The following is a 14,359-nucleotide window of genomic DNA, read 5'->3' on the forward strand; positions in this document are numbered from 1 at the left end:
GGAGCTATGTGGCAGAGGAGGAGGGGTGTCGGAGGTGGTGGTGGTGGTGCGGTACAACAGCATGATTGTTCCCTTCTCCTTCAGCCTCTCCTTCAGCCGTGGAGTTGGGTTGAGAGCCAGCACTGTACACATATTTCGCAGGTAGACGCTTACTTTTCTTACACTGCTTATTTCTGTTTACATGCGAATGTGCAGGGACCTTTGCTAGGTTAAAAAGTGTTTGGTATTTATGGATTCACCGCCTCTGCTGTGTCTTAATGTGTCTGAAACGTCATTCATTTTGTTTGGTAGTGCGTGTTTAGCTTCGTATGGGATACTTGTCCATTTTTCATTACCTTGCGTGATTAAACTGAGACGTTTTTTTTTTAAAATTAAGCATACATGTACATGCATTGGTATAAAACAAACTGAGATACCTTTGTATTAAAGTATGTCAGCCTGTCAGAAGTTAAGTGCTTGATGGAAAGTTTAACTCTAGTACTGATAATTTACACAGTTAAACTTGATTGATGTTTTTTTTAATTGATCAGACGTTCGGTAATACAGCTAATGCAGCTATTAAAACGATTTAATAATCAATTATTTTTCTTAAGCTAGTTCAAAGCTCCTATGGGGAATTTTAAGCTATTATTAAAATGACTCAAATTGATATTTATGTCTTATTGTGATCTGAAAAATCAACTGAAAGCATCATGACGAGATACAGTATGTTTGGTTGTACTGAATTGAACTGAATTGAATGCTATTTGTTTAATTTGATAGTGACAATACCCCCTCAACAGTGCACAGCTTTTTGTGAGTGATATTATTGACTGTAAAATAAAAGTAGAATGTGAGTTGTTGATTCAAAACTCTAATTACACATACACTTTACCAGTGATAATCCACTGGAAGCCCTGGAGCCACATCAGGCCCCCTACAGTTCCCTTTCTCGCCTGGAGGATTATTAAATTCAGAAAATTTGAGAGGGCAAAAATATGGCATGCTATTGTTTAATTCTTTTCTCTTGAAATTTAAATGAAACCTTAAACTTAGCGACACATCAGACAAGAAGCACACTACTATTTCTGTAATGGTGAACACATACTTATTATCTTGAGTAAAGTTCCATTAATCTTGGAAGGAAATGAAGTTTTTACAAGAACATGTCAAACAAAATATTGATTTGCACAATGTATTGATTTTATTTCAGTTTATATCAATGTCCAGCCCCCACAGAGTCAGTCAAGAAAAAGCTGACCCTTGTGAAAATGGAGTTGATGAAACCTGCACTAAACAACATTGGCAAAGTAATGCAAGACTCTGCGCTGCTTTGTAAAACTGACAAAATCTAAAAATTTCTCAGAGGAGCTTTAAACATTTAATGCTATCTGATTCAAGTATCTGTTACAGGCTGATTTCATTCAATGAAAAAAAAAAACAGTAAATCATCCTAGCTTTCTGGAAACATATAGACATTTTCACAATTTTCTGATTTGCATCAGACTAAGAAAAGCAGCACTCATAGTTATTATTTAAACATTGGCAGTCTTTAGTCTGCAGCCCTGTTTTATGCAGATATATGCTTTATCACACTGTGTTGACTTCAGCTGCTTTACCAAGTACAATTTCACATACACACCAGTTTTATTGTCAGCTTATAAAACAACACACTGTTAATCCACTTAATAAACGCATGCTTTTGTTCAACAGTAGCAGAATGGCTGCAGTCCGGTCATAAGAAGGCGGACAGAGGAGGAGTTTGAACAGTAAACATCTCTCGGCAGCTTACCTCATGCTTACAAAGGTGTGGTCCTGCTAGGGTGTGAGTTTAAAGACACAGTCATAATGTTGATGTGGCACAATAGTAATGCACAGGCATGGTCAGTACTCAAGGGTGGAGAGAGAGATTATTTGTACATTAGTTCTGTATTTCAAGCTTTGATCAAAGTGAAGTGTGGAATCAGGTTTAGGCTGAACAGCAAGTGCTGCTGGAATTTAGTCAGGTGACATGCTCATACAAGTCAGCTTCACTAAACCCTGCACAGCAAGGTGTTATTAGCCACTTCAAGCAGGGAGGGAGACAGGCCACAGGTGTGTATGCACAGCTGTTGCTTCAGCTCTCATCTGCAACCTAAAGAGTAATCTGTCTCATGAGATGACTCTAAGAAGCACAAAAGAAAAGCAGTTTTACACAAAGGGAGATTCTGTATGTCAGTTTTTTAGGAGAAATGCTGCTATCTTCTATGCTTTAAAAGGCACAGTCAGGCATTATCATATTTTTATAATGTTTATATAATCAATGACTTGAATTAAAAGAACAAAATATGCACGCTATTCTATCTTGCTGCACTTTTCCATTTTCCCAGAACACTGGTGATGTGGACGTTTGTTGTCAAGACTCAAGATTTAAGACTAAGTTTATGTCACTGCTATGATACACTCTTAGCCTACATGTGGCTGAAATGCTGTTTTCCAAGGATTCGGCTCTCTTGAACAAACAGAGATATGCTCAGAAGAAAAAAAGGCATGACAGTAAACATGAAAAAACAGAATACATGACAGCAACAAAAGAACCTGTCCCAGTTAAGACATATATTGGCCTCTAGATATACAAATCGTGCTTGTTACCTCCGCCAAGGAGGTAATGTGATCGGGAGTGTTTTTTTTTTTTGTTTGTTTGTTACTTTGTTTGTTTGTTTGTTAGCAACATAACTCAAAAAGTTGTGGACAGATTTTGATGACATTTTCAGGAAATGTCAGAAATGGCTTAAGGAAGAACTGATTCGATTTTGGGAGTGATCCGGATCACCGTCTGGTTTCAGGAATTTTTTGAAGGATTCTGTGCTATTGGGAGATAGGGCTAATGGTGGAGGTCTGCACTCTCCGAGTGCTTTTCTAGTTACTTGTTGTTAGATTATTTTTTTCAAAGAATTAGTTGACATTAAGAGAGGCATACTATGCCACCAGAGATTAGTCATTAAATTCTCCTGACATCTACACCTTTGAATATATAAGCATAAAAGCATTTCTCCTCTTAATAAGATCTTTCTGTGTATCTGTCTTGTTCTTTCCCAGGCGTCTTTCTCCCAATCATTCTCCACCCTTGGGTGAAGACTGAAGTCGAGGTTTGGATGCAGGTTGTGTGTTGGCTGCTGTGCCTTGGCACGGCGGGGGCACTAGCTGTTTTACACAGAAACCAGGTGGCCCAGCAAGCCATCAAGCTTTATCGAGGCAAAGGGGCCATACAAGGTCACAGCTGGGTGGCAGGCAACTGCAAGCGTCTGGCGGGTCTTCTGCATCAGAAAAATGTGGTGGTCAAGAAGCTGGCGGCTGCTGCTGCTGCTGCTGGAAAAGACCAGACACTTTCAGAACCAGAGAGGCATTTCCAGGTACTGGACTAAGAACGAGATAGAGAAATGCTTTCATGTAATGTCTAAAGCGCTGTTATAACTCACAGGACAGCACATGGTGTTGAGAGTATTTGCTGTCTTCAGGGCGTTCCTGTGTCTTTAGTCTTGAGGCACAAAGGCTCAACAATGGTATATCTTGACATATGATACTGCCATTTACAAAGAGGAGATGCCTTTGTGAGATTAGTGCTGAAAATGCATCATGCATTATTTAGTCAGTTTGTTTTAGTTATGTCAAATAAGGATGAGATCTTGAACAGAAAGATGTTAAACTTAGATTGATAAGAAACAGAAAGAACAACTGATTCTTGTACTGTTGAAGCTAGTGCAACAGATATTTTGCTATGTTAGTTTGAACTCATGAGCTTGATTCTATTGCTTAAACTTTAACCATTTCATCTCTAAATTAGAGAATGGACATGCATTTGTTTGGATTATTTTTCCCAACGTAATGAATTTTCACATATGGTGTTTCAGATACCCAGGCTTCAATAAAACCTGAGGTCTTTTTTAATGATTTAATGACTGAGCAGTGTCTGTCTGTTTCTATTCAGGTTCACACTCTGGAGGTTTTCCAGAAGGAGCTGAATGAGAGCGAGCACCTGGTGTTTCAGGCAGTACAGGGCCTGCAGAGGGCGCTACAGGGGGACTACAGGGATGTGGTCAACATGAAGGAGAGCAGCAGGCAGAGGCTGGAGGCCCTCAGAGAGGCCGCCATAAAGGTGAGGGCATCATGATGTTTCAAGGGGACTACCTCTGTGAATCAGAGGAGAGAGACTGATGTACAATCCCATATTCAAAAAGTTGGGATAGTGTGTAGAATATGAAAAAAAAACAGAATGCAGTAATTTGCAAATCCGTTTAATCCTATATTCAACTGAATACAGAACATATTCAGGATTTGTGTAAATTTCCCCAAAAACCAAGAAATTTGTCACTTTGAACATTAAACATCTAATCTGTGCTGTATTCAATTGAATGTAGGTTGAAAAAGATCTGCAAATCACTGCATTCTGTTTTTATTCGTATGATACGCCATGCCCCAGCTTTTTTGGAATTAGGGCTTTTACAGTGTAATTTTATGTACAGTGCATTAAGGCAGTCAGTATCCTCTACTTTGACAACTTTTAGAATGCATCTTAAAACTTACTTCTGTTCTTTGGCTTATAACTCATAGTAAGAGTGGAGTGGACTGTCTTTTTTATCTCCTTAATTAGTGTTTATTTTTGTTTATTTTTGTTGTTTACTGGATTTTATTTGTATTTTATGTATTTTATAGTGTTTCATATCTACTATGTTTGCCATAACATAATTATTTAGTACTATTTTATAATTACTGATAAGATGAATAGGGTTAAACCCATCAACCTCTATCATGATTATATTAATTCTTTAAATTAGGTATGTCTAAAAAGGGAAAAAAACAATGCTGCAAATTAGAAATGGCTTCTAAAATGTTTTGTAAGTCTACAAATTCAAGACATTTCTTTTAAAAATGTAAAACAAATGTAGAAAATAATATAAAAATTCAATAGCTAGTAAAGAAAAAAAATCAGTTTTGCTATGCATCTGATTGAAGGGGCAGAAAAGATCTGTTGATTATCTTTATAATTGCTGTTTTTCCTGAAAACATGGTTTCAACCCACTAGATGGGCTGTAACTTTAATTAAAAACAAAAAGAATAACTCACCAGAGTTTGATTTTGTGTGACTTTGGACCCATTTGCGTGACATCAACCATATTGCTCATCCCTAAATTAAAAAAATTATCATGTTTGAAGGATTCTTTATGTCATAATTTCACTTCATACTGGGTATTTGAAGTTCTTATTCATCCCTACTTGTATGCTCATACATACAGATCCTGTCATTTGTATCCCTCAGGAGGAACAGGAGTATGTGGAGTTGGTGGCGGCTGAGAAACACCAGCAGGAAGCTTTGAAGAGTGCTCTAGCCCAGAATAAGACTTTGTCTATTCTTGATGAGATCCTGGAGGATGTCAGAAAGGCTGCAGATCGGTTAGAAGAGGAGATAGAGGAGCACGCCTTTGACAACAACAAACAGGTAAGTGAAGTGAAGTGTTAAGGTGAAACCATCAAGTGTGGTACCCAACAGTGTCATATGGTGCCTCATTTTAGTCCTTTCTGTTGAGTAGATGAGAGGTGTAAATGTGGAGGCTGTGTTGAGAGTGGAAGATGAGGAGAAGAGTGGAAAGAGGAAGAACAAGTCTCAGCTCAAGGAAGTGGAGGATGACCTGGGACTGAGCATGCTTATTGACTCTCAGAACAACCAGTATGTACTAACCAAACCACGAGACTCCACCATGCCAAGAGCAGACCACCACTTCATCAAGGTCAGTTCATTCATTATGCTTTGATACCATAACGTATCATCAAAGTTTCACATATTTGAGACACTGACAGAGTTCTTTACACCATGTGCTACAGGATTTGGTGTCAGTGGTGATGTTGTCCCTACCCTGTGGTTGGATTTGTACTCTGGTTGGTCTTCCTCCAATGTTTGGATACATCATCTGTGGGGTGCTGCTCGGTCCTTCATGCCTCAACAGCATCAAGGTGTGTGTCTGTGTGTGTGTGTTTCAGACTTATAGAACAATTATTTGTGTTGGGTCACTTTTTGTTTTAGTATTCACTTCAGTTTCTGTCTCTGTGTCCTGCAGTCAATGGTCCAGGTGGAGACTCTTGGGGAATTGGGAGTTTTCTTCACTCTTTTTGTGGTGGGATTGGAGTTCTCACCAGAGCGTCTTAGAAAGGTAAAAAAGAGGGGCTAATATTCAGTATCATAAAATCAGTGACCTATAATTACTAAGCTGCACTAATACCAAAAGATGTAAACGTGTCTCTGAAAATTTAGCTGTTGAAAGTATTTATGCCCTTTTTGATTAAAGTTGTAAAGTTTAACAGAAAGCTGCTTTTCAGTTGCGTACTCCTCCTCTATATAAAGAGGCTGATAACAGTGTAATAATGCAGACTTTTTGTGTTTGTGTAGGTTTGGAAGACCTCAGTTCAGGGGTCATGTTACCTCAGTCTGCTGATGGTTGGAGCCGGTTTGTTATGGGGACAAGTCCTACATATTCGACCCGCCCAGACAGTCTTCATTTCCACATGTCTCTCTCTGTCCAGCACACCGCTGGTGTCCCGCTTTCTGGCGGGGGGGAGCCGAGGCGACAAAGAAGGTGTGTACTGTTGATGTATCTGTTTGCGTGAATGAACACTGTTGTGCATTAAAGTGTTTAAATCAAGTGGCAACCTCCACTTGAATTTCCACAGAAATGAAAAATGTTGCAGCTCCTGGAGAGTCAGTTGAAGGCTAGCGGCAGAAGCACAATGATTTTTCTACCAGAATAAACATATTTGCAGCCTGGTCTAAAAAGGTATTTTGATTAAAATAGATAATGTCTGCATGGGTGCACACTGTATTGGCAGAAGTTTTCATAACTGTGCATTTTGGTTCTGTTTTTTGTATTATTAGGGGCATGGCTGATATGACTCCAAGCAGATATGATGTAGCTGTTTATCAAGAGAAGTTTAAGAAATGTTACAGCTACATCTCTGTCCTTTTACAAGGTTAATCTAAAGTTGTCTGAGACAATGTTTTCTAAATGGTGGCTGCCACAGAATGGATTCAAAACCCTTTTTAAGTAACCGGAGTATATTCTAAAGTCTGTAGCTTAAAAGTAGATTTAAGCTTTAAGCCTACATTTTGCTTTTGTGATATTTGTGTTTTGGCATCTTCATGCTCCTTGGACTAGAAGTTCCTTTTTTTCAGTTGGATCAATCTTTATTTACTGAGGTTGTTGTCCTCAATGCACTGGTTGTGGGATCAAGTCACAATCATGTGCTATTTGGTGCATGTCTTCCCCCCACTCCCTCTCCCCATGTTTCCAGTCTTTCTTCAGCTGTCCTGTCTAAATGAAGGCAAAAAGCCCCCCCCCCCCACAAAAAAAATAACAATAAGAAAGATTTTACCTAATATTTTGAGAATATGTTAGTTAAGTGTACTTTGGAGCAGTAAGTTAAGTAAACGATGATGTGTGATGTTTTAATATTTACAGCAATTACTTGTTGTTTCAAGTACTTGTGATTTGGATAGAATTGTGGCTTTGTCCTAGATTTTCTTTTCTAGTACATTCTCCAAAACCAAAGACAGTTTGATAGGCTAGTTTTCAGGGGGTTCATTGCCAGTGATCAGCTTCTTAAACTTAATGTCAATTAAAGGTGACATATTTTACCCTTTTAAGACCAGTTTATATTGTTCTCAGAGGTCCCCAAAACATGCCTGTTAAGTTTATTGCTGAAAAAACACTCCAGTAAAGGATTTTTGCATGTCTAAAAACCTCTGTTTCAGCCCTTCTCAGAACGAGCCGTTTCTGTGTCTGTGGCTTTAAATGGTAATTAGCTATCTGACTCTGCCCCTGACTCCACCCCTCTCAGAAAATGGATGCAGCACTTGTGATATTACAGACACTTTTTTTTTTTCCAAAGTTTAGACTGGAATTTACACCATCAGTCTCCCAGACCATATTCAGCAGGGTAACCCACTGAGCTATCCAGCATCTCAGCTGGTAGCTAAGAGGATCAGTAGAAGAGGAAACTTTCCTCCAAGTGGGGGAGGGCCAACCAAACCTGGGGGCCGGTGCTTACGCCCCTGGTGAGGTCACTAGATGTAAAATCTGAGAACGGCTTGTTTCAGCTCACATTTTCTGAAAGGTGGAGAAAGGGGGGGGGGGGATTGATTTTTCTGGTACTTGAAGGGATTGTGGACAGGCCAGGGGCACATATTTCTGTTATAAAAGCCTGAAAAAGTGATTTTTGAATAATATGTCACCTTTAAGGCAGATAGTGATGATAATCCACTATAAAAATCTGAAAATTATATGTTGGAACATTTATTTGCAACATAGAAATTATTTGAAAAACTTCTCTGTAACAGCCAAACATTTAATTTTTCTGCACAATCTGATTGAAAAATAAAAGTTAAACTAACAGCGCACATCATTTCAACCAGATGGTGTCACACTCAGACTCCATGCATTCTGAATACTGTGCTTAAATTAATTCCGAACCTTGCTTTATCCCGCAGTAAAAGGATTAGTAGTTTTAGTATCTGTGTGGTTTTGCGTGTCTGAAACAGGGGATCTGGACTACAGCAGTGTTCTTCTTGGGATGTTGGTAATGCAAGACGTCCAGCTCGGTCTCTTCATTGCCGTCATGCCAACTTTGATCCAGGCTCAGAGTGGAGATTTGGACAGGTAAGTAAAAACAACCTCACACAATCACACACACACATGCACACAGCTTGTTTAACTCTGCTGTTCCCTTTGTGAAACACAGCTTCCTTTTTGGCAGTCTCCGCGTGTTGTTCCTGCTGGCTCAGGTTTTAGGCTCTCTGGCTGCTGTGCTGCTGCTCTGTCTGTTATTTAAATCCTACCTGATTGCCCCATACTACAAGAAGCTGCACGCTGAGAGCAAAGGCAACAAAGAGATCCTGGTGCTGGGCATGGCAGCGTTTGTCTTTTTCATGCTGACAGTAAGCACTCAAACTAATTGTTAGACATTTAGTTGTAAAAATCTGCTGTGATGAAGCCCTTTGAGTTGATTTTTTTCTTTTAATGAATATTTCTGCAGGTAACAGATTTTTTGGATGTGTCGATGGAGCTTGGCTGTTTTCTGGCTGGAGCTTTGCTGTCCACGCAGGGTCACATGGTCACCGCTGAGGTCATGGGGTGCATCGAGCCAATCAGAGATTTCCTCACCATCATCTTCTTTGCCTCTATCGGTCAGATTCATACATTCAAATTAAGACAGATTTAGCTTATTATCATGTTATACTTTTCACAGTGAGGCTTTTCTGATCTTGTGTTTATTTCTTTGGTCCTACAGGTCTTCACGTTTTCCCCACATTCGTGCTGTATGAGCTCACCATCCTGCTGGTTCTGACACTCACGCTCGTCATTATGAAGGCACTGCACTTCTCTCATTTGAATTCTTTTTCTCCTCTCCAGCTCTCCTTTAATTGCCACAAACTCAGTACCTTGCTCTGTCTCCCTCTTCCCTCTCAGTTTGTGATGGCAGTAGTGGTGCTGTCGCTTCTTTTGCCTCCAGGGTCTCAACACATACGTTGGGTGGTCTCGGCAGGTCTGGCTCAGGTCAGTGAGTTCTCCTTTGTGCTGGGCAGCCGAGCACGTCGGGCTGGCATCATCTCCAGAGAGGTCAGTGATTAATGAATGTAGAGTTGAAATTTTTAGTATTCTGTTAATTGTTAAACATCTTAAAACTGTTAAATTTCTAAATACACAGAGCCAAGAAAAGTATTCACTTATGCTTTTGAATTGTTTGAATCTCCACATATGAAGTCTTTAATGATTAAAGATACAGAAAGAACTATGCAGTTGAATATTAGACCAGGAATATTTTTTTGTACTTTTTCATTGAATTGATGGATTATGACAAATTCATATAAATTCAGAAATATAATAAAATTACAAGCCAAGTTCATTTACTTGTGAATACTATTTGTAATATACAGCAATTTAAAGAGCCTTTCACAGTGAAAAGCAGACCATTAAGAGCATTACTAAGCAAAAATAAGACACTACAATACCATATAGCTTCAGATCAGTGGTAGAGTAAGCCGTCTCAGCTGGAAGGTTGAACAGGTTGTGGTTTGATTCCCAGCTCCTGCAGTCATATGTCAATGTGTCCTTGAGCAAGACGCTTAATCCCAGTTTCTCCCACTGCCGTGTCAGTGGCATGTGAATGAATGGGATTAGCTGGCACCGTTGGACAGAGAGCTACCTCCAGTATGAGTGTGTCAATGCAGAGTAACTGGATGTGAAGGTTAATTCTGAGTAACCTCTTATTGAGCCTTAAAATCCTTATCCTTAATATTCTGTGGGGCCTTCAACTCTTGTTTTAGCTCAGGCAGAAGGAATTTTAAAGTCATTACCCTTTAAAATGACATTTTCTTTGACTTACTGTTGTATCCATCTCTCTCTTTTTCTTGTCTCAGGTATACCTGTTGGTTCTCAGTGTCACCACACTCAGTTTGCTGCTGGCTCCAGTGCTGTGGAGGGTCACCACACACAGATTGGTCCCCCGGGCTGAACGCAAAATGGTCACATGACAAGAACAGACTGGCTTTGGGGTAAACATTTTCCATGTTAACTCTTTTAACAAAGCCAGCAAAAGCTTCAAGAGAAGCAGAAGAGATGTCCACATAGAGTGGACTGATACCTGATACTGTTAAAGGTCTTAAACAGTGAAACACACTGAAGCCCCTCTTTCCTTTGGTATCAATCAAACCAAACCTCTTTGAGTCCTTGACATAGAGCACACCCTTTTGATTGTTAAGTTAAGCACAAGGACTCAGTATCATTCCAGTTTTGATTCTTTATAAGCACTTTTTCATGCTCCATAAGTCCTTAGTCTTTAGTCTATAGTTTGCCTAACAAGTGTACCTGCACTGTCAGCCTTTTGATCTTCTTCACTGTAAGACTTACAGAGACCAAATCTGAAGGTTTAATTTGATGCTCCATGTCTACGTTTCTGTTTGAGAAAAATGTTTTCATTGTCTTTGAAAGGGACATTTTCCATCATTGGATTGTCTTCATTTCTCCTGTATTTAATCATCCGACTTTTTTTTCCTCACTTCTTCCTTCAAATGAAGGTTAGTGCAAATGTCAGATTTTTATCCTTGGCGAAGTGAAAGCCTTCTGTTTGCAAATCTAAAAGATGGTACTTGAAGTTAAGTGTAACAATAGTTGACTGTGAATTTAGTTTACACTAAATACTCCAGTAGTTTGTCTTATAGAGACGATAGATGAGTTGCTATACCTACTCATCAGATTATCATTGAATCTCTATTGTTATAATGAAGTAGGAAAAAGAGATTATAACACATTAGACTACATAACTTTTACTGAAATGTGTGCACTAGTTACCAATGAATGTTAAACTGATGTGCCTGCTCTGCACTAAAACAGAACTAAGGAGTTTGATCTCACTGTGAGAGCTCCTCGTACTCTAAACATCTTTGTCTTATCTTTTATAATGTGCAATGTAAATTTATGTATGTAGCTACCAGTACATACATGTTATATTTGTGTTTGTTTTTATATTATTTGCAGAAGTATGTTTACACTGAGGGATGTTTTTATTTACTTTCTGTAGTGGATGAGTTTACATATGTACTTTGTGCTGGTGGCCATGACTGTAGCTTCCAGGCACAAAGAGACGCTATTTCCATCAAATTGTTAATTTTTTAAGTTTATTTATTAAAAACACACTAACAAAAAAAATCTCCTTGGCTTTTATCTCTTTGTAGTATGAAGCGTTTTTCTCAGAGAAAGTTCAACTATACAGTGAAAACAAGTTCTATAATCTTAAACCTGTACCAGGTGGGTTTTTTTCCATAAATTCTGTAACCTCTTTTCACCACTCTTTCTACCAATTTTGACTGTTTTTCTTTTTTTTTTTTTGCAGATTTTCATAATTTTTTTTGTCTCTTTCCCATTATTTAATTATTTTTCCCTTAAAGTTATTTCAGTTGTTTCTACCTTATTCTCCAGGATGTGGCTAAGCTATGAAGTGTGACATTACTTTCAAAATGGTGGAGATTAATGTGCTCATGCATTGTAGACATTACTAAAAGGATAATTCTGGTTTGCGAAAAGGTCTTAACTTTTTGCTAAATGTTATATTGTACTACAGCATTAATAGATACACCTAAATACACTTTTTGTGATTGGTTTGAAGGATATTTCACAAAATAATACAGATAACAAACAGACCAAACCTAATAAACAAAGCTTTTACCTGTTGGCTTTTATTCTAGGTGAAAGATGTCTGCCAAAGTCAACATGCTTCTGGGTTCACCTGTACTGTGTAAGCTGATAACCCACAGCCTCTGTAGTCAGCACTTTAAAGAGACATTATCCTATTAGTGTTTATGTGCATAACTACTATGTACACATACCGTAGAGACTATAACTTGAGAGTAATGCTTTCCCAACAGCTTTGAGGTTGATTTTTTGTTGCAATAAATTATGAGTTAAGTATTTATATTTTTAAGTATACAGAAAAGAGAGAGATCGGGTTTTAGCGGAATACAAATCAATAAATTGATTTTATTTAAAACATCATGATAATATCATGATTGAACTCATAAATGAGATGAAAAATCAATCAGCCAAGGTGAGTCTCCTCTGGCAAGACTAAAGCAGAGTCAACCTCATAGCAAGTGAAGCATGCATACTAGTGAAGAATGGTCACTTTGCATCCCTTAGGGACACCGAAAGTCACAAGCAGAAACTCTTAATCAGTGGATAACTTCGTTCGTGGCCCAAATGTGTCTCACATCAAAAACAACAATCCACCAGAAACATGACCAAAAACTCCCAGCAGTCATCAGTTGTTCTGGGATGTTATGTAGAATCAGTCTTGCTATGTGCTACTGTGGAAAAAGTAAGACTACTGTCTCAAGTTAGGTACAGATACTCAGGTTAAAATTTACTAGCGCAAAAGTAGTACTGTTTTTAAAATGTACTCAAAAAGTACAAGTACCCAACAAACTACTCAATTACAGTAATTTAAGTAAATGTAATCAGTTACTTTCCACCACTGACTGCTTCAAACTGCTAAGCTGAGCTTAGTTTAGCTTAGTTTTACATGACAACTTGCAACCTGCTTGCAACATGGAAACAGCCAGTCTGGCTCCTGAAAAGGCGACTGTTTTCTTTTGTTAACAGCTGTAAATCTGACAATATTGTTTGATATCTTATGTGTTACATTTTGACAAAAACTGAAGTGTAACAGCAACTTCTGGTTATGCGGTTAGTTTGCGTCAGGTCAGCGAGCTGGCCAAAGAAGACATGATAACTTCCTTTATATTCAGTTATTTATCTTACAGGATTAAACAAAGTATGATATTTTGCATTAGACAGTCTGAAGATGAGCTGTAGAACAGCTTATTGGACCACTGGGAAGAGCCAGGTGAGTATGAACTTGTTTAAAGTCTTCATGCTGTTTGTGTTTGATGCTTTGTCGTATCTGTGATTCTGCTTATTGTCAAAACACTTTGGAAACCTCTGTTTCTAAAGGTGCTATACAAATAAATTTATTATTATTATTATGCTATGCTAAGCTAAGCTAAGCACTTCTAGACTCCATTTTTGCCTCATTAGCTGACAAGTTTACCCTTTCAGACTCCAGTATAACTCAGCCATTGAATTTCTGGGCAAATTTACTTTATAAGGCTTCAAGAAATAGCTGATGCTTTGTAAATACCTGGTGTTTTCAAAGCTATTTATTAGAGAAAACCTTAAATTAGGTTTTTGTTATAAAGGGAGAAGTTCAGTCCCTGTGGCATCTCTGTTTTTTTTTAATGAATGAGGGTTTGTTTTTAGCCCTGGAAAGAAGAAATCTGTGCACCACTGTGAGCTCTTGTTTCATATTTTTTCCTGTGACAATATCTCCCTCAGCTTCTCTGCATTCCTGTCATTATCAGCCCACTACATGCATACCACACTGTTCCTCCTCTCCTTCTCACGTTCCCCTTTCTTTCTATGCTTCCAGACTTCTTTCCCTCTGTTTTCCCCTCTCTTCTGCCTTAGGGTGCACAGGGGTCAGCGCAGGATAAAGAATTATGGAGTTAGCCTACAGAGTGGATAAATCTCTTTGGGGAAGATGATGAGTCAGGTAGATCAGTGTGGGTCTGCATGTGTCAGGGAGGAGGAGACGGGACTCCAGGGTTTAATGATTGAGTGAAACCGAGCCCTTGTCTGCAGCAAGCGGAGTGTCACATGTCCAACTTTTATTGTTTTTGATGTTCTTTCTTTTTAAATCTGGAAAAAGTCATATCGTCTGCCTTTCTGCAGCTTTCCTCTTGTTTTTGCTTCTTTTCTCTGCATTCATTTCCAGACCATCCCTCCCTGTGTCTCCTCTTGCT

At 38.6% G+C, this 14,359-nt stretch overlaps 1 protein-coding gene across 5 annotated transcripts; it reads left to right on the top strand.

The window, feature by feature from the left end:
• Positions 1–8: 8 nt before the first annotated feature.
• On the top strand, positions 9–11,693 carry tmco3 (transmembrane and coiled-coil domains 3). 5 transcript variants are annotated; one of them, XM_041785847.1, is made up of 15 exons: positions 9–141; positions 1,693–1,786; positions 3,058–3,371; positions 3,947–4,114; positions 5,276–5,455; positions 5,547–5,744; positions 5,839–5,967; positions 6,072–6,164; positions 6,401–6,587; positions 8,546–8,663; positions 8,746–8,941; positions 9,040–9,190; positions 9,295–9,374; positions 9,474–9,623; positions 10,424–11,693. In XM_041785847.1, the coding sequence occupies exons 3-15, from the start codon at positions 3,114–3,116 to the stop codon at positions 10,535–10,537; spliced, it is 2,022 nt and encodes a 673-aa protein (XP_041641781.1). In that variant the 5' UTR covers positions 9–141; positions 1,693–1,786; positions 3,058–3,113; the 3' UTR covers positions 10,538–11,693. The 5 variants fall into 5 exon arrangements, with proteins under 5 accessions (XP_041641781.1, XP_041641747.1, XP_041641773.1 ...); XM_041785813.1 differs by having other exon boundaries at positions 9,295–9,623; XM_041785839.1 differs by having other exon boundaries at positions 8,761–8,941; positions 9,295–9,623.
• Positions 11,694–14,359: the final 2,666 nt, after the last annotated feature.

The sequence above is a fragment of the Cheilinus undulatus genome, linkage group 1 (genome assembly GCF_018320785.1).
Source record: "Cheilinus undulatus linkage group 1, ASM1832078v1, whole genome shotgun sequence".
NCBI classification, from domain to species: Eukaryota; Metazoa; Chordata; class Actinopteri; order Labriformes; family Labridae; genus Cheilinus; species Cheilinus undulatus.